Below are 19159 nucleotides of genomic sequence, written 5' to 3' on the forward strand. Positions count from 1 at the left end.
CTTTTCGCTTTTTCATTTAGTAGACTACTGCTTGGGGCTTGTCTCTCTCTTAGGAACGTTTATAGTATTTGTTTTGCTTTTTAAATTTCCCACATATATGATGAGTTCCATGAATATATTTTACGTTTCGATTCATCTAAAGATTGAAAATCGTATATCTTTCTTATCTTTACGTATAAAAACGTAAAATCTCGAGTTATCTTTTACATTTATCAGCAACATAAGATAATTGAGCTAAATGTAAAATCTGTTTTTTTCCTTTTTCCGATTTTATTATATTTGGATATCAGGAAACCAAAACATATCCAACCTAAACCGTACCAAAAACGAAGCACACGAGAGTCATGTATAAATTAATTATATTACGTTGACCAAAACATTATAAAGAAAAAACAAATTTTGTTGAATCAAAAAAATCCGAAACCGGATTAGACGGCCAAAGATATAACACACATATAAATAGAGGAGTAAGGTAAGTAATTTGATGAAAAGAAAAAAATAAGGAATAGAGTAATAAACCTCCTCAAAAATTCATTCAATCAAACAACAACCCTAACATTCATCAAAATCATCTTTTCTTCTTGACTTGTTCTTCTTCTTATTTTTTTGATTGATCTGTATAAAATCAAAACCAAACCCTAATCAAATTACACCTCGAAGAAGAAATAAGATCCTCCTAACCATACTAGCTAGTGGAATGGCGGATCTGACATGTACGACGCCGTTTCTGCTATATCCTTCACTTGTCATCATCCTCTTCTTCTACTCAATCAACAACCATGAACAAATATTCTCATCATCCGTAATCGATTATGATGATCCTTCTTGTCGTCGTCTCTCGTCTCCTCCACAACAACAACAACAACGAGCTGGTTTCTCTTCCTTGAGAATATTTCCTTTTCGTTCTCCACCTTCTTGTCTCAATACCACTTCCAACACTAATGTACATTAATTATGTCTTCTCTATATGTTATGTTACATCCTTTACATTTTCTTCAAGTGTTGTTCTCGTCTAGGTTTGTGTAATTACTAGTTAGATACGAGGTTTTCAAATATATATATATCTTTGTGTTAATAATAAATGTTTTGGTTTTATGTTGAAAAACAGTTGACGGCGACGTCAGAAGTTGTGGTGGTAAAAGAATTAGTTGATGAAGCGGTGGAGAGAATAGAAGAAGGTTTGGCCATGGCGAGAGCCGCCATAAGGAAAGCCGGAGAAGAGAGTCTCCGCCGTGATCGTGATCGGACGAATAATTCGGATACGGGATTCGTATCGAATGGATCTGTCTATCTCAACGCTTTTACTTTCCATCAGTTAAGACCTTTTCTTCCTCCTACCTTTTTTCCTATTTTTACTTATCAATCTCTCTCTCTCTATATTTATTTTTCTTAAAATAAATAATTTAATCATACAAATATACAAATTAGTATATAACTATAACAACAATGTTTAGGTAATGTTAGCCTTTTATTTTTATTTTTATTTTTAAGTTAAAATTTTAAGGGTAAGAGAAATTGAATTATGTAGCTAACTAGTAGGTACTCATTAGGATCTGTACTTTTTTTTTTTTTTTTCATGCCTCCAAATCACCATTAATAGAAATATGTGTCAACATCAATATTCTATTTAACATTCTATTTCTAGCAACATATATCAGACTTTGAGAGTTTGAGGAAAGAGTGGTTTTAGCTTTAAAGAGTTCTCCATACTTCTCTCCATCTCTCAGCTTGACCTTTGTAAAACACATCACTCTCTTTGTTCTTACTTTTATTTTATGAGAAAGTTTTTAAAAGTCTCACAATATACATAACCATCTCTATATATAGATAAACACAGTGATTTTTTTGCATATGTAATGTTTTTTTCTCTTTACTCATAACAATGAAACAGGAGCCACAGAGAGATGGAGAAGAGATTCAAGATATGGACTTATAGAGAAGGAGAAGCTCCTCTGTTTCACAAGGGTCCTCTTAACAACATTTATGCCATTGAAGGCCAATTCATGGACGAGATCGAGAACGGAGACAGCCGTTTCAAGGCTGCTTCACCGGAGGAAGCCACCGTGTTCTACATCCCTGTAGGGATCGTCAATATCATACGCTTTGTCTATAGACCTTACACTAGCTATGCACGTGACCGCCTCCAAAACGTTGTCAAAGACTACATCTCTCTCGTCTCGAACCGTTACCCTTATTGGAATCGCAGTCACGGTGCTGACCATTTCTTCCTCTCCTGTCACGATTGGGTGAGTCTCCTTGTGTATAAACAGTTCTTGTTCGAAAAGTAAACCACAAAAACCCTAACCTAACTCTCCCTTGTTGTTTCTTGTTTTTCAAGGCACCTGATGTCTCAGCTGCGGATCCAGAACTATACAGGCATTTTATTAGAGCTCTCTGCAATGCCAATGCTTCCGAGGGATTCACCCCCATGAGAGACGTTTCATTGCCAGAAATTAACATTCCACAAAGCCAATTAGGGTATGTACACACGGGAGAACAGCCTCAAAACCGCAAACTCTTAGCATTTTTCGCAGGCGGTTCTCATGGAGAGGTCCGAAAAATACTTTTCGACCAATGGAAAGAAAAAGACAAAGACGTCCAAGTCTACGAGTATCTCCCCAAAACCATCAACTACACCAAAATGATGGACAAAGCAAAATTTTGTCTCTGTCCGAGCGGTTGGGAAGTGGCGAGTCCCAGAATCGTGGAGTCTCTATACTCTGGTTGCGTCCCCGTCATCATTGCTGATTCATACGTTCTTCCGTTCAGCGATGTGTTGAATTGGAAGGCATTCTCGATTCATATTCCAATATCAAAGATTCCAGAGATAAAGAAGATTCTAGAAGCAATACCAGAAGAAGAGTACTTGGAGTTGCAAAGGAAAGTTCTGGAGGTTCGGAAACACTTCGTGGTAAACAGACCATCAAAGCCATACGACATGTTGCATATGATAATGCATTCCATTTGGTTACGGAGGCTTAATGTTCGAATCCCTCTTTCACAGTGAACAATATATAATGTTATACTCTTTTATATAATACACATACGTATAATATATAGGATCTTTAGAAACTATACATAATATAGTCTCCTTTTTACGAACTTCAGGTTTTTGTATGTTGAACTGTCGTCTAAGGGAAAAAAGAAAATAGCTTTATCTTTTTAGAACTCAACTATCTCTTTTTGTAAGTGAAAGACAGAGATGAGTTTGTGTTCAGCTGAGATCTCTCTATTTTCTGTACCTCGATGGAACAGACCATGCTCTGTTTTCAAAGATGATGCCCAAAACTCTGTTTTACTCTTCTCTGGAATTCTTCTTTCTCCATTGAACAAGTCTCTTCTGATCACAACCTCTGATTCGTACGATGTTGTCTCCGTCGGGGAATACAAAGTCAAAGCTAGTCGCCTCTTTTAAAATATATTCGACAAGTATGGAGACATCACATCAAATTCCAAGCTCCACTCTCTCTCCACACGAATCTACCACCTCGAGACTCTAGCAGAGCTTGTTATAGAGAGCTTTAGTCAATACCTTGGCGTCATTAGATTTCGTTAAGGAAGTAGAGACGGCAATGATCCGAGTAGATTGGTTTCGGTCCGTTCTTGATGAGCTTCTTGTGGCCAAAAGGTACTTTAACAAACGAGAGATGGTGGCTTTAGAGAAAGAGGCGTGCGAGCGTGGTTTTTTTGCTTGTGAGGCAAGAAAGGAAGGTGAGTTTGGTTAAGCTTGCGGAGTAGGAAAAAGAGATGACTGAGTTTAGGGAGAGATTGCCACTACAACAGAGGGTATATTTTTTAGTCAAACTTGAGTACTATGTAGCCATCTTCACTATGTGATTTGAAGTTGGAACAACCTTCTCAAATCCAGCAAAAGCTGAAAACGACTTCTTTTTATAATCTTAAATAGAGACTTGAAGTCTTAACGTTACAGCATAAATTGTAAACAGACAGGGTATGATCATTAACAGTAAAATATCACACTTACAAATAACATTTGGTTCTCAAATTCGATATAATATGTAGAAGCTGATACTTGAAAGAGCACATAAACACACATTTTACACATGGCATATCTCACATTTCAAGATTGAAGCAGAGTCTATGATAAATTCCCGAGAAGGGAAAGGTGATAGTAAGAATGTCTTCTTACTTGAAACATTTAGGAAGACTTGGCCCGTGACAAACAAAGGCCATCGCGATGTACACAACCAATGCGAGTACAAGTATCAGAGCAATCCTGCAGAAAAACAACAAACTCGTTAGAAAAGAGCCAACAGCGACAACTCCATGAAGAATGTAAGATTATACAATCTATTTTCAAACATATGAAGTGATAAATTCCACAAGAAACTGCTGATTTTTGTGTCTCATCATTCTATCAAGGTTTATTGGAAAGGATTTTTAGTCCAGGAAACGTACGTAAGCTTAACATTTCGCCACCACATAACGGTTCTGTAACGGCGAGCTTGCTTTCTGAAACGAAAAGTGTTGCCTTGCATATCTTCGGTTTTATCAACTAGCAACTCCAAACGGCCCCCTCTATCCAAGACTTTATCAATATTCTCAATCATCACATCTCTAACCTGAAAATGAAAACAACCGCACCTAGAAATAGTCAGTGACAGAGTGTGTAAAGTGTATCAAAATCATCGGTTTAATAGATAATTAGAGTAGGCTATTCCGACATAGAGTGCAAAAAGAGATGATTTTTTTGTAAGATTACCTGACTCATTTCACCTTTGATCCTGCTCATCCTGTCTGCATTTGGATCATTCGAATAGTATTCCATCTGCTGGCTCAAAACTCTTGAAAACTCATCATTCATGGAATAAGCTTGAGCTGAATGAATAGCACGGCCATATGTTCTCACAAACCTCTGATGAATATCACCCAAAAACGCAAACGGAATATTCCCTGCCGCAACATAAGATGCTCAAATCAGATAACTATGAAAAACAATAAGCAAAGTCATATGTGACACAGTCCTAACATCACCAAAACATCAATTATATCAAAGGATCCTTCCTACTGTATATCACATCATCAACATCTTTATATTAAAAAAACAATCTTTCGAATCTAAATAGCACAGTTGGAGCTTATAATATGTCCCCAAAATTGAGATAAGACCACAGCAGAAATATAAGAAACTCAAGCCAAATCATGAATGGAGAAAAAGGCAAAATATATGAAATAAACGAGAGGAGAAGAAGCTTACTTCCGGCGGATTCATCAGCCATACAGAGAACGGTAAGACCATCGGTTCGCTTAACATGGAAGATGTAGCGATCCTGAGAGTAAGACAAGTGGCTATCGCTATCGTTTCCGGGCAATTTCTCCAAAATCTGCTTAGCAATTGAGCTAGCGTTAGTCGAAGTAGCGCTAAACTCAGATAGCACCACTGTTCCACGAGCCACCAACGCAAATAGGATCGCCATCTACTCCCCCACCTCTTTCCCAGCTCACTTCTCTTCTCTCTCTCTCTCTCTCTGTAAATCGCCGATTCAGAAAACCTCAGATCTTAGACAACAACGACGAACAATAATTTTGCTCAGCGAAAACCCCAAAATCGATCGGTTTGAGACAGTAAAATCCGAGAATTGTTCAAATCAAAGCACCACCATACATACATACATGGAAATTGAATTATTGAGAAACCCTTAAAATGAAAATTTTAATCGGAGAGAAGAAGCCCGCTTTGCAGTGAACAAAAAGTTGAATTTTGAAAAAATATCAGAGGCGCAACCAAAACAAAAAATATCTAGCCTCAGTTCTAACTTCTTGGGCTTTTTTTTACTATCTCACAAGGCCCATTATCATGCTTTGTTGAGATACCCACCTGAGTGAGAATATTCTTTTTATCGATCATTCCGATACACAAAGCCGGCAAGAATCGAAACTCTCTCGGACATAAAAACCCACAAAAGATCCTTCCGACGAGTTGAAAAAATAACCCTCTTGGAGCAAAAAGCCGGCAGAACCGTAATCCACCCGAAAGAGAATATAAAATTATCAATTTAAAATCTTTTTATTTCTTTTGTACTATTACAATATAGTATCGATATCCCGACCAATGTAGTAGTAGCAGTAATGAATAGAGTTTGTCGTAGAATACTACCAACCAACTTTATCAGTGCTAGCGTCTCTCAGTAATAACCGCATTAAATTTGGTAAACCTACTAGTTGTACCCTTTTTTTCAGATTCCCCGCATATATTACGTAACGTTGTCTTTACCCTTTTTGATGATTACAGTTTTATTAGCAAATTCGATTAAAGTTTGTAATTCAATCCGTCAGAAGAAATGGAACCAAACAGGGCACTTTAATGACACTTTCGATGTCCCAGTTTTTTTTTATACCAACCACTGACGTGGGGGAAAGTACACATTGTTGTCCTAACTCTCACTTAAAAAGGTAAAAACCACACAGCAAAATTCAAAATCTACAGGTAACGAATACAAGACGTTGAATTGAAAGTGAAACCCTAGGAGTTTTTGAAAAAGAAGAAGAAGGAAACATTAACCGGATTGTATCCTAACAGAACTCATCTACTCCACTAGGCTCCACCAGCACATAAAGAGGCTTCCCTTTCAGCTTGTGTTGCCCCTAAAACCATTTCAAAATCTTTTACAATCAATGACCAAATTCCAGATGAGGTGACATAACCTAAGCCAACTGTCCAACTCTATCACTGCAGTTTTAAGTCATATCTTTTCTAAAGAACAAACCAGTAATAACTTCTTAAACAAGCAAGAGAACAAGTGTGACTCACCTTGACTTCAGGCAAGCCAATAACACAAGCACACTCCACAACCTCAGCTCCTTGGCTTTCTGTAAAACGTCAAACCAAGTGTCACATAATAATAAATCAGTTTTAGACCAAAAAGATCTCATTACTAAACTGAAAGAAAAAGAAAGAAACCCAAAAGGCTAATGGCGGCTGAGAGAGTGCCGCCGGTAGCAACGAGATCGTCGATGATAATGACACGTTCTCGTGGCTCAACAGTGCCAACATGCATCTCTAAACGGTCATGTCCATACTCAAGCTCATAAGACTCCGATATCACTTTCCCTATATATTACATTTTTTCATCACAATCTCAATATTTAAAAGAGTCTATCTATCATTACAAAAATAAAACAGAGAATGCAGTAAAAACATATATACAAAAAGTAACCTGGTAATTTTCCAGGTTTACGCAAAGGGATAAACTTTGCGCCGATGGCTAAGGCAATGGAAGGACCGAACAAGAAACCTCTTGCTTCAACTCCTATATAAAACACACATACATTTGCATGTAAAGAGAAAATATATTAGTTTCTTAATGAAGAAAAGGACATTTCTTGTTACTTTTATAATGTGTTTTGTTTGCTTATATGATGTAAACCCATTTAGAAATACACCGAATTTTTGGCGTTACTTAACAAACTTGATGACGAAACACTGTAGTAAAGAAAAAGGAGAGGATAATGATGGAAAAAAACCAAAAAAAAAAGAAGATAAAAACAGAGGAGTCTTACCAGCCACGACAGAGATCTGCATGTCCCTGTAGCGATCAACGAAAATGTCGATCGTGTGTTTAAAGGCCTTATGATCCAGTAATAGCGTTGTTATGTCCTGAAACATAATCCCTGTCCCGAGAAAGATTGAAACTTTCTTAAGAAAAATTGCAAAAGCAGAGAAAAAAACAGAGCCTAAGAGAGAAGAAAAAACAGAGGTTTAAAGACCTTTCTTGGGGAAATCAGGAACAACTCTAATGGCTGCTGATATAGCTTCAAGCCTTGGATCACCTTTCAGACCATTCTCGGAAGCAAACATCGTTTCTACTTTCTATCTATCTCTCTCCTTCTCTCTCTCTCTCTCTCTCTAAAGTTTTGAAATTCAATTCAGAGAATGTCAAGGAGGGTCTTAACACTAGTATATCAATCTCTCTCTCTCTTTCTTGAAGAGTAAAGAAATGGGGAAGATTTCAAAGTAGAAAACAATTAAATTTCCCTCGCAGAAGAAGGAAACGAGGAAATGAAATGAAATGAGATCAGATCCTATCGCTCTCTTTCTATCTCTCTCTCTCTCTTTCTCTATTGGTGTCTCTGTCTAGCTCTGTTCCTCTGTTCACCACCAGTTGTAGTAGAAAGTGGGTGAGAGAGCATTTAATAATTTAATAGAGAAAAGAAGAGTGCGTGGAGTGTGTGATGTGTGTGTGTGTATGTATCACACGCGCGAACTGGGTCGGCACACAGGATTTATTATGAAACCCCCTCGGCCACAATCACCAAGCACAACACAACAACAACAAGGGTGTATATGTATGCATGTATGTATTAAAGATAGGAGTAGAAGATCCGAAGTAGAAAAGAAAATCTTATGGATCTTCGAGAGAATCTTTGGCTTTTAGCTCTCTTTCTTTTTTGTATATAGAAAAAATGTTTTGAGTCTTTATCTCTCTCTATTCTTCTATAGAGAGTCTCGAAGGAAAGACCTATAAAGGAAAGAGATTCGATACTCTGCACAAAAGAACCAAACCATTTGTCTATAAAAAGAAGTACCCATTCTCCTAAGTCTACTTCACATTCCATGTTTTGTGTCTTGTCTCCTCCCTACACAGCTACTTTTATTATATATCTTTAATGGGGGAAAAGGTTACTAATTTGTGAACTGTAATTTATAATTAAAATTGCTAGGAGTAAAAGGGATAGATTTTGTTTTAGTTTTAAGTTACCTAGCTCTTTTCTTCCTTGCTTAAATCTCTCGTCGTCGTAAGTGCTTATATTTCTTGTCTCCTACACTATAGCTTTTGTGTTTGTACGAGTGTTGTGTTTGTAGATTGCGTTTATAACATTTATATAGATAGTATGTATAGTAGTACTAGTTTTTGTTTTTTTTTGGGTGAATTTAAAGCGTAAGTAAGAAAAGTACAGGAAGCAAATCGCCGGGCAAGAATAAATATATCTTACATATATAGTCAGCAAGGAGAAAACATGCGCCAAAAATTGAGTGGTACATGCCCAACTATAACAAAATTTATTTCGTATGGTACGGGGTTGGTTTTGAATCCTGCAGTATATAAGTTTAGCTCAATTAACCAAAATAGCACAATGAAACTTCAAAATTTATATGTAAGTGATTGAGCACCCTCTCCCCCTCTCTCTCTCTCGACGAGAAAATTATATTCTGAATATTAATGCCATATGTAAAACCGAATTTTTATGTCAGAAACGTGGATTGATAAGAAATTTGTGGTTGTTCACCGAAGATATTTCGTTGGTGTCTTCTCTACTTCTCATAAATTCTAAATAACGTGATGCATTGCACCAGGCCGCCAAATGCACAGTTCAAGAAGCACTTGTCTCGTGAAGCATGTGTTTAATGCGATTTCCTTAAACCCTATACAATTAAACTCCTTATATAGTGGACGAGAATCATTCTTGGTAACCAATACGAAATTATCCCCTCAGGTGAATAGCAAGTCCATGTAATCATAGTTCACCAGAATTCTACTATAGCAAATGTTTTATTTATTTATTAATTACAACTGATGTACCTTTCATACTCCATTAGAACATACAGTACAGAAAGATGTTGAGCAAATCATATTCTCCAATAATGAAGAAAAATCAACAAGGTAGATCACTAGACAAACTATTAAACAAACAAATCATGCCAAACATAACCAAAGGGAAAATAGATTTTCAACCATTATATCTTACACCCACCATTATAAACCTTACACACATGAAAATCCAAATAAGCTTGTAAAGGTTTAGCTATATCTATAAATATCTCACCTTCACCATCCCTAAAACTGCAAACAAACGAATTTTCTAAAATGAAAAATCAGATATCTCACAAACCATCAGTTGTAATATAATTTTCATTCCACTAAAATACTTATTTAATTAATGTAATGATCTTTCTAGATACGTATATTGTTCTTCGACTGAATATACTTAGAGAATATATATGAGGTATATATCTGACTTAAAGTTGGAAAGCAACTCAAAGCATGTACCTATTCTATTCTGTCAAAAAGAAAACAAAAAGTTGTTTGTATAGTTCAAAGGGTAAAATGAACCTCGTACCGAGAAACCCACCACAAAGCTTATCGACAGCATAGATAAAAAAAACTAGGAGTTCAGACTAGAATAGCAATATACTTGCAACTTCGAGGAGATATCCCAAATCTCTTGTTGTCTAACTTTATAGGCTTTATCATCGAATAAGAAAAATCATTCACAACTTATTACACTTTACCTTTACTTCATAAAAAATATGCAAAGGAATTATTCAACTTTATTATGAGCGTGTTGTTAATTTATATAAGGTTTGGTCATTTGATCTGCTGGCTCTATAACCTCTATTGATCTATAGCGATGTTATGATTTACAATTGCATGATTGGATTGCATCAAAGCTTTATTGGGTTTTGCACTTTTTACTTATTGGGCCCTTGACTCATCTATCAGGCTAATTGCAATGGTCGCTTAGCCTCTTTCTGGGTAAAATTTATATGGTTCAACCTGAATCCAATAGGCCGTTACAATCGGATACAAGAAAAAAAAAGAAGGGCAAAAGCGACCCAAATATGTACCTCTCATATGGCATGCGAAGACAAGTAAAAGAGCAAGTTTTACGTTCGACAAAGCATCAGCTACTGACAACAAACAGGTTTTAGATGACATTTGTGGCGCATGTCACTGAAATAATCTTAAGTTAGAGCTTTTCATGTGATTTCGGTAGCAAACAGTTCACTTCATTATCAATCATACTTTTTAGGTAAAACTGCATGTTTTAGATATGATACTATATGTGTACGTAGGTTCCCACATACTGTATTTTGTCTCTTTCGTCTTTTACCACTGACCTATACAATCATTTCATTGATATATATACTAAAGGTTATGTACCACTGAGTCGATATATGCATAACTTAATATTCATATATAACTTTTCTAACTTGGACTCATGACCGTTCATGCGTAAGAATGATATTTGTCATATATGTTATGTCATATACCAGAAGAAGAGCATAGGAGCCAAAGTAAATGCATATAGATTCACTGAATTAGAAAAACTTCTTGACTAATTTGATTTATTCTTGAAATGAGAAGGGCCTTGGGTGGGTGTACATCTTAATTTAGGTTAGATGAAGATTAGTTAGGGTTAAATGGTTCGGACCAGTAACCATTTAATGGGTTGGTACGATAATTAAAGGAAAAAAAGAAAGTGGATTTGATTTAAGAGTTTGAGTTAGAGTTTGGGATCCACCATCCTTTCTAATCTTATTGCACCGTATTTTACCCATTCATTTCAGTATACTACGAGGAAATGTTAAAACTGTAACAATGTTTTTTTTTTTTTTTTAACTAACTCCATATATTGATTAATAGATGAGGATATACTTTTTTTGTCCCAAAAAAGAAGAAGAAGATGAGGATATACTTTTATTGTTTGTTATATACATTCCATTTAATTTCACTTTACCGATGAACACTTTTCACGATTTGAATTTCATCAATCTTAAAAATAAAATATTTTTTTTTACAAGCTATACTAAATTTCCATTTAATTGAGAAGATAAACAAAAAGCAAAACGAAGCATCTAATCGATCGACAGTGGCAAACCTACTTTTGTAATGTTAGCTAAAGTGTTAAATTACCACATAAATGGGAAATGATTTCTATTCATTAGCTTTGTCCATAGGGTGAAGCTCATCATATTGGACAAAGTCTTCTGCCAAAGAAATAAAAAAGATCAAAAGATATTTCTTTAGGTTTTTTGACTGGTTAAGAAATTAAAGGTAACATACATAAGAAAATTAATATAAAAGATAGTAAGTATATGAAGTTTTTTACCAAACGATCGAGTGAGTACTTGTTCTTGAACTTTTCGAACATTCACTCACAAAAGCTCACCACATACCAAGTTTAGTTGTGGTATTCTCATTGGCCATTGAATAATTTCAACGAATGTAATAGTTTTTAATCGCTAATCTTAGTTTTTACCGCTGAAAACTTAGTCAGTTTTTGTTTTGTTTTGTTTCTTTTGTTAAAGAGCAAATTCATAAGGATAGTGGAGAAACAGAGAAAGAGAATTGGTTGTACATACATAAATTTAATACATGTTTTATTATGAGAAAGCAACGTAATACATTACTTTGTCTCTAGTAACAAATTGCGGATTTCTCATTGGGTGGTAACAGAAAAAATGAAGCGATGGGATAACTCAATGTACGTACATATGTACTGGTAAATACCTTCCCCCTAAGTATTACCGAAATTAATGAGTACGTGAATATATTAAATGGCATGCAAATTAAGCGACATTGATGATGCTAAAGCAAAAACCGTTGACCTTAATATTTATTTTTTAAACTATAAACATTTGCGCTCCGGATTCATAAAAAAAGAAAAAGAAATAAGTAATTAAATAATAACTCGGTAAGATCGATACTATATACATGATCTTGGATTTCTTTTTTTGTTTAGTGAAATGAACTGCATTATGATTCATGAAATCTCATATACAATCCGGCTTGGATATGTACTTTAACATATTATTTATATTTTAAATAAAGTATACATTAATTTTATAACGTTACAAAAATTTTGTTTTCATAAACAATAAATGTATTAGACAAATTTGAATTCACGTTAGTCGTTACACAACCAAATCACTACCCAAAACTACTACACACAATATAAGTATATAACCATCAAACTGCGCCACCTTACTCATAACTTCTATTATATAGTCCTGACAATATAGGACTGGAAAGTGGAAACCATTATTGCAAAATGTTGTGAATACTTAGCAAAAAAAAAAAAAAAAATGTTGTGAATACATTTATTTTTAGCACAAAAGAAAGTTTTAAAAAATTTATTGGTCTAATTGTACTTTTAACCTTAAATGAACGTTTGAAATATCTACGTTCGCCCTTTTCACCACCCGACCCACCGACATTTCTTTGGTTTTGGTTTTAGCTCTTTGGGGAGTATAATATATAGATTTAAACTTCCAAAAAATGCAAAATTGAATTAAACTGGAAGATATGAACAAAGGTTCACGAGGCAATGGAACTGAACTCACGATGTGGCGTTAAAGCTATCAGCTATGTTACGTCAAGTCAAGTAGTCAACGTACACCACACACAAAGTTCCAAGTACAAAACTCGGTTATTAATCTGTTTGGTAAAAAGAAAAACTGATTGCTAAAACGAGTAGGTTGACTCAGTATTATAACTAAAGACTTAACCAGTAGTAGGTGAAAGATATCCCCCCAAAAAAGAAGAGGTTATCAAAAATACATATATAGTTTTATCTCAAGTAAAATAAACTTTATTTTGTGGTTTTATGACTTTATCTTAAGTAATTTTTGTTTTTCTTAACAAGTGTAGCTAGTATTTTAGAAAATATATAACTAATCTATGAACTTTCGATAAATTAAAGGCATGACATATTTAATTTGCTTGTATGTATGAGTCCCAATATAGGTCGGGGGAAAAGACAAAAAAGAGAGAGATAGAGTCCCTATATGGCATGAAAGCTACATTATAGAAATGAAGAGACATGCAAGTCGTGTCTTCACTAGAGTCATTCTAATAAAGCAAAGACGTTGTATCCATAAATAAAGAATAGATATCTATTGATGACGTTTACGGCCCTCACGGAGGCTTGAGAGAACAAGTTGTAGGGCTCAAATATCTTAATTACCATCGTGAATCGAATTTATTTAGATCATCGAAGAAAAGTCAGTTTTACAAACAAAGGAAAAGTTTCAAAATTAAAACTCTATATAAATAGTTAGTTGGACACGAACCACAGTAAGATCAGAGACTACCTCAGTCTCTATCTACCTCTCTCCTCTTATTGTCCAAGTTCGTGTTTGCTAACTAACAAGAGAGAAACCAAAAACCCTAAGTTTTAAGGAATCTTAAAAATGGTACACTCGAGGAAGTTCCGAGGTGTCCGCCAACGACAATGGGGTTCTTGGGTCTCTGAGATTCGCCATCCTCTTTTGTAAGTCTACTCTCTTCATCTACGTACATATATAATCTCAACATATGTTACAATGCTGTCTTTGCTTGTTTTCATATATAGCTAGAATCTTTACTATATCATCAACATTTATTTATAAACTATTAAAAGCAAAGAAACGCTATAAACACAAAAAAAGAAAAGTCATTTCAAACTCGTGTAATGTTTATATATTTACATGCATATGTTAAGGAGTGATGTGAATGTAGATTATAATTTACATGTGGGTGTAAAAAAAAAAATCAGGAAGAGAAGAGTATGGCTTGGAACATTCGAAACGGCAGAAGCGGCTGCGAGAGCTTACGACCAAGCGGCTCTTCTCATGAACGGTCAGAACGCTAAGACCAATTTCCCTGTCGTAAAATCTGAGGAAGGCTCCGATCACGTTAAAGACGTAAACTCTACGTTAATGTCGCCCAAGTCGTTATCTGAGCTCTTGAACGCCAAGCTGAGGAAGAGTTGCAAAGACCTAACGCCGTCTTTGACATGTCTCCGTCTAGACACGGACAGTTCCCACATCGGAGTTTGGCAGAAACGGGCCGGGTCGAAAACGAGTCCGACTTGGGTGATGCGCCTGGAACTCGGGACCGTAGCTAATGAAAGTGCGGTTGACTTGGGGATGAATACAAAGAAACAAACCGTCGAGAAAGAAGAAGAGGAAGAAGAAACTATTAGTGATGAGGATCAGTTAGCTATGGAGATGATCGAGGAGTTGCTGAATTGGAGTTGACTTTGACCTTGGCACTTGGATGTCTCAAAAGCGAGTAAAAAGGGTTTTCTTCATTATCATCCGGATTTTTTTCTCTTTCTTAAAGCTGCTATGGATCTATTTATTCGATTATAAATGTAAGAAAATTGTCAAAAAAATACATGTAAAAAATCTAGTATATATATATACAGACTTGTATTTTTTTTCTTGGTAATAAAGTGTAGTATACATGTGTGTTGTATTTGATCAATATAACAGATTGTTGGGTTCTAGTAATATATGTATTTTATTTTTTATGTATCCATTGGTCTACTTGTCAAAAGGGGGGAGATAATTATTTGCAACATCTATGACTCTTTTCACCATCGCAGGTATAGGTTGTAATATTATGAAACGTAATCTTATGAGACCCAACGAAAGTTGTGAATGATTGACACGACAATCAACTAATTACGTTTCTTCAAATCACATATTTTAAACATGAAACCCTACTTGGTCCAGTACTTTTGTTAGTATGACCAATAAAATCATAATTCAAAGCTAGATTATTGTGTTCTATTAGTGTATATGTAACCTAATTTCTTATAATAAAGGAACCTATACAGATAAAAGAGTCAATTCAACAGATATATATTAAATGGATTTTCCTGCAATTTTGATGAGAGCCATATTGAAAATGAATCTAAAGTCAATAATCACTAGTAACTTGATGATCTCTTTCTCTCGAGTACAAACGGTCTAAACACACAAGAAATTTTTTTATTGTCCTCATAAAAGACTAAAACAGCAACAGAGCAAGGATAGTCGAGAGACTACATGTGTGACCCCTTCGAACACAAACAATGTCGTATATGAAGAGGTACTCCTGAGAGAGCAAGCCTACTTTAAGAAGGCACTGCATATAAAGAAGAACAAAAGTCAATGTCAAAACCAGACAAAAACAAGCTTTTGTGCAACTGGTAAAAGGATTCACTCTTACTGTATGTGGAGGTATCAATCTGTTCAGGGAGCTCCTTGATATCAACCTCAAACCTCTCTTGTACCTGTCCACATTCAAAATTGCTACATTAATAAAATACGCAACTCGATTATGAGTCGAAGATGGATGGACTTATGAAGAATATCCAAGTCCGAACCTGATTAAGAACATCAGAATCTGAAGCTGATGCAACAAATGTGATCGCTAGACCCTTTGTTCCAAATCTACCAGCTCTCCCAACCTATATATCATACATAGTGCAAAACAGTTACATTACAAGAGCCCTTTCAGTGTGATCAATGATAAAAACTTTCATGGTTCAATAAATACGAATACTTACCCTGTGAAGATATGTATCAGCAGAATCTGGCATGTCATAGTTGATAACAATATTGACACGCTCAATGTCAATGCCTCTCCCCACCAAATCTGTTGCCACAAGGATCCTCTTGTGTCCTTCCTTGAAGCTTTTGTAGCGAGTCAACCTGCACATCACATCATATTAGCCTTCAAAGTTGGTCTCCATGGGGGCTTTAAGATCAAGTAGGAATAATCTAAAAATATCTACAAACCTCTCTTCTTGCGACATGCCAGAATGGATGCATATTGAGGGGAAATTGCATTCTACCAGCAACTTGTTCAGCTCCGCAGCTCTGCTCACGCTCTTCACAAATATGACAACTTGATTGAAGTCCAACGCATCAAGAAGGTCATTCAACTTGCGGTTCTTCTCCATCTCGTTCAGTTTGATGTAGTGCTGTTACAGTAGGACAGAAAAAAGGTTACTTAATCAAGTATCAAACAACAACCAATATGAGTAATAAGACCACCTCACTTCAGTAAAAGTACCTGGACAAGTCCATGAAGAGTCAACTTGGCTTCATCATCAACATATATTTCCATTGGCTGTAAGGAACAGATATCAGAGTAAATGGTATTAGCAAGCTTTCCTCAAGCAATGACTTCCACAACTAAAATGAGGACGGATGAAGAACCCCTGAACTGAGATCCTCGTCCATCAGGTTTCCTCTTGAAAGATGTGAGTATTGCAATGGAACATCAATATTGCTCCGCACATTAAGGGCAATAAAATTGAGCATGATGAAACCTTGAGGCCACATAACTCCCGACTCAAAACCCACCCAGCACTGTTAGTATTGTAGATATATAGGAAAGGAAAAACACCGTGATGATAGTAGATCCCACTGAGCACATACACCACTAAACCACAATCTAAATTGCCTATTCAGAGTGTCCTAATTCTCTAAACCCTAAAAAGGTACCCAATGTATTATTCAATTAAGACCCTGCATCCACGTATCAATGGCAGATTTCCCAGGGCAGAGGGTGCTCAAATAAACCTACGATCTCCCAGAGAAGGCTAAACATAATTCAAGATTACAAGACGTGCAAACCGAGGTAGCATTGGCTGTGGGACATTACATCTTGCATAAACTTCTTGCAGACTGGGCGTATCTCTTTGCTGAGTGTAGCTGAGAACATCATAACTTGCTTATCATGAGGAGTCATCTTGAAAATCTCTTGCACATCCCTTCGCATGTCTGAAAAAAAAAATACTAAAAAGTGTCAAAACATACATTCTATTCATGGAGAGGTAAGATATCTAATATATAGATTATTAGAATTCAGCATACCAAGTGACTCGAGCATTTTATCACACTCGTCAAGAATAAAATGCCTCACATTCTTCAAAGAGAGATCTTTGTCCCTGGCGAGTGCAAGCACCCTACCAGGTGTACCAACAACAATGTGAGGACATTCATTCTTCAGCAAGTCTTTATGAATTTTGATGTTGACTCCACCATAGAACACTGACACCTTTGTATCAGGCAGATAGGTACTGAATCGCACAAACTCATTGCAGATCTGCAAGTAATTTTCAACAGCAAAAGATTACACAACATGGGGGGAAGGGTGATAACACAGAACTATAGGAGCCAAAAACCTGAGTTATACAGAAAAGTCATACCTGGTAAGCCAGCTCTCTTGTATGGCACAAGATAAGTGCAGAAACCTGTCCAGGAGACGGTTCAATCTGTTGCAGAGTAGACAACACAAACACAGCAGTCTTTCCCATACCAGATTTTGCTTGGCAAATAACATCCATGCCCAAGATAGCTTGAGGGATACATTCATGTTGAACTGGGGGAGAACCAAAGAAAATTGCACCGAAGGAACCGTTTAGTAGTAGAATATAACCTCCATTTCTTTATAATTGGTGGCTTTACGACATGCTAAGCTCACTCCAAATCAATAGATTGAAATAGCGTTTATTACCTGGAAAAAAAAGTAATCAATAAAACGTTAATGGACAAAGTAAACGAAACCAATTATAACAGAAAAACACAAAAACGAATCTGAATACAGCCAACACAACTTTACTTAGACGTGGTAGGTAAAGTATATGTATCTTAAACCGACATATCTTCTCAAAAGTAGACGAAGTACAAAAAGTTAAATGTCTAAGAACAACAAAAATAGCTTTTGTGGAAGTAATTATGTAAGTTTATAGTATATCAATAGGTAACAGAATTGTGCAAAGCAAAGGCAAGGAAGAAGACTCAAAATAGAGTGAGAACTGAATTGTGGAAGTAAGTTCTGTAAGTTTATACCTTCAGATGGATGTTCAAATCCAGAGTCAACAATAGCTCGGAGAAGCTCCGGTTTTAAGAGGAAGTCTCTGAATCCAGAACTGTGTATTCCAACGTAACCTCTGCAACAAAAAGAAAACACAAGAAGAGAAGAGGATTACACATGAGAGTATCAAATAAGTTTCTAGCTGAAAGTCATATATAAGTTTCCAATAATTACAGAGCATTGAAGAATTAAGAAACTGCAATTTATAAAGTGAAGCGACTAATTAAAGCCTTACTGCTAACAACTAGAGATCTAAGGAACCTCGAACTTAAACATCAACTTTCTCATTAACAAATCAAGCTAAACATAAAACTCACTTCTTCACGGCTTCGCCGTTAACTTTATTTCCAGAATCTGGGACCTTCTCGTCTTCTTCCTCGTAATCCAGAAGCTCCTCCTCGTAGGCTTCGTTGTCTCTAGCGTCTCCCATACTTCACAGGTTCTACACAAACAATATAAATTTCAGAAAAAGTTCGCAATTCGGTGCAAAACGAAAACCCTAAAGTTTGGGGAGAAACGTTCCCGAACACTAAGCGTGTAAAATGAATTTGCTAATGATCAATGAAATCTGATGAACAGAGAGCGAGAAGATACCTGAGAACTGAGCAGAGCTTGTCAGATCGCGAATTGGGATTAGGGTTTCGAATTCTCTGATTGCAAGAGGAAGGATAAAATATCTGAGCTTCACTTAGGTCAAAGACAGATACGTAGTGAAGGAGACTGGATACGGCTTACCTAAACTCTAAATTGGGCTTTGTTTTGATGGGCCTATATTTTGT

General features: G+C 36.0%; 6 protein-coding genes across 7 annotated transcripts; 3 read left to right on the forward strand and 3 right to left on the reverse strand.

Annotated features, from left to right (window-relative positions):
• Positions 1–569: 569 nt before the first annotated feature.
• On the forward strand, positions 570–3013 carry LOC17881194 (probable glycosyltransferase At5g11130). The gene is made up of 4 exons (XM_006289928.2): positions 570–943; positions 1109–1314; positions 1892–2246; positions 2339–3013. The coding sequence occupies exons 1-4, from the start codon at positions 698–700 to the stop codon at positions 3005–3007; spliced, it is 1476 nt and encodes a 491-aa protein (XP_006289990.1). The 5' UTR covers positions 570–697; the 3' UTR covers positions 3008–3013.
• Positions 3014–3202: 189 nt separating this feature from the next.
• Positions 3203–3837, forward strand: LOC17881314. The gene is given in 3 exon segments (XM_023781935.1): positions 3203–3534; positions 3536–3683; positions 3685–3837. Coding segments are annotated over 3 exon segments (633 nt in total).
• A 98-nt stretch (positions 3838–3935) lies between these two features.
• On the reverse strand, positions 3936–5953 carry LOC17881348 (vesicle-associated membrane protein 713). 2 transcript variants are annotated; one of them, XM_023781192.1, is made up of 5 exons: positions 5840–5953; positions 5219–5489; positions 4724–4914; positions 4420–4583; positions 3936–4237 (listed from the first exon to the last, which is right to left on the reverse strand). In XM_023781192.1, exons 2-5 carry the CDS (start codon positions 5436–5438, stop codon positions 4147–4149), a joined length of 666 nt encoding a protein of 221 aa, XP_023636960.1. In that variant the 5' UTR covers positions 5439–5489; positions 5840–5953; the 3' UTR covers positions 3936–4146. The 2 variants fall into 2 exon arrangements, with proteins under 2 accessions (XP_023636960.1, XP_006286562.1); XM_006286500.2 differs by lacking the exon at positions 5840–5953 and having other exon boundaries at positions 5219–5742.
• Positions 5954–6303: 350 nt separating this feature from the next.
• Positions 6304–8240, reverse strand: LOC17881896 (adenine phosphoribosyltransferase 5). The gene is made up of 6 exons (XM_006288660.2): positions 7729–8240; positions 7522–7632; positions 7179–7271; positions 6923–7072; positions 6773–6831; positions 6304–6606 (listed from the first exon to the last, which is right to left on the reverse strand). Exons 1-6 carry the CDS (start codon positions 7817–7819, stop codon positions 6535–6537), a joined length of 576 nt encoding a protein of 191 aa, XP_006288722.1. The 5' UTR covers positions 7820–8240; the 3' UTR covers positions 6304–6534.
• A 5618-nt stretch (positions 8241–13858) lies between these two features.
• Positions 13859–14823, forward strand: LOC17882627 (ethylene-responsive transcription factor SHINE 2). Its single transcript, XM_006289446.2, has 2 exons — positions 13859–14016; positions 14281–14823. The coding sequence occupies exons 1-2, from the start codon at positions 13937–13939 to the stop codon at positions 14762–14764; spliced, it is 564 nt and encodes a 187-aa protein (XP_006289508.1). The 5' UTR covers positions 13859–13936; the 3' UTR covers positions 14765–14823.
• A 549-nt stretch (positions 14824–15372) lies between these two features.
• LOC17882680 (DEAD-box ATP-dependent RNA helicase 56) lies at positions 15373–19076 on the reverse strand. Its single transcript, XM_006287746.2, has 12 exons — positions 18975–19076; positions 18698–18822; positions 18356–18456; positions 17713–17885; positions 17378–17609; positions 17166–17284; positions 16572–16628; positions 16295–16479; positions 16063–16207; positions 15880–15963; positions 15723–15786; positions 15373–15638 (listed from the first exon to the last, which is right to left on the reverse strand). The coding sequence occupies exons 2-12, from the start codon at positions 18808–18810 to the stop codon at positions 15628–15630; spliced, it is 1284 nt and encodes a 427-aa protein (XP_006287808.1). The 5' UTR covers positions 18811–18822; positions 18975–19076; the 3' UTR covers positions 15373–15627.
• Between the last annotated feature and the right edge of the window lie 83 nt (positions 19077–19159).

The sequence above is a fragment of the Capsella rubella genome, unplaced genomic scaffold (assembly GCF_000375325.1).
Source record: "Capsella rubella cultivar Monte Gargano unplaced genomic scaffold, Caprub1_0 scaffold_6, whole genome shotgun sequence".
Taxonomy (NCBI): domain Eukaryota; kingdom Viridiplantae; phylum Streptophyta; class Magnoliopsida; order Brassicales; family Brassicaceae; genus Capsella; species Capsella rubella.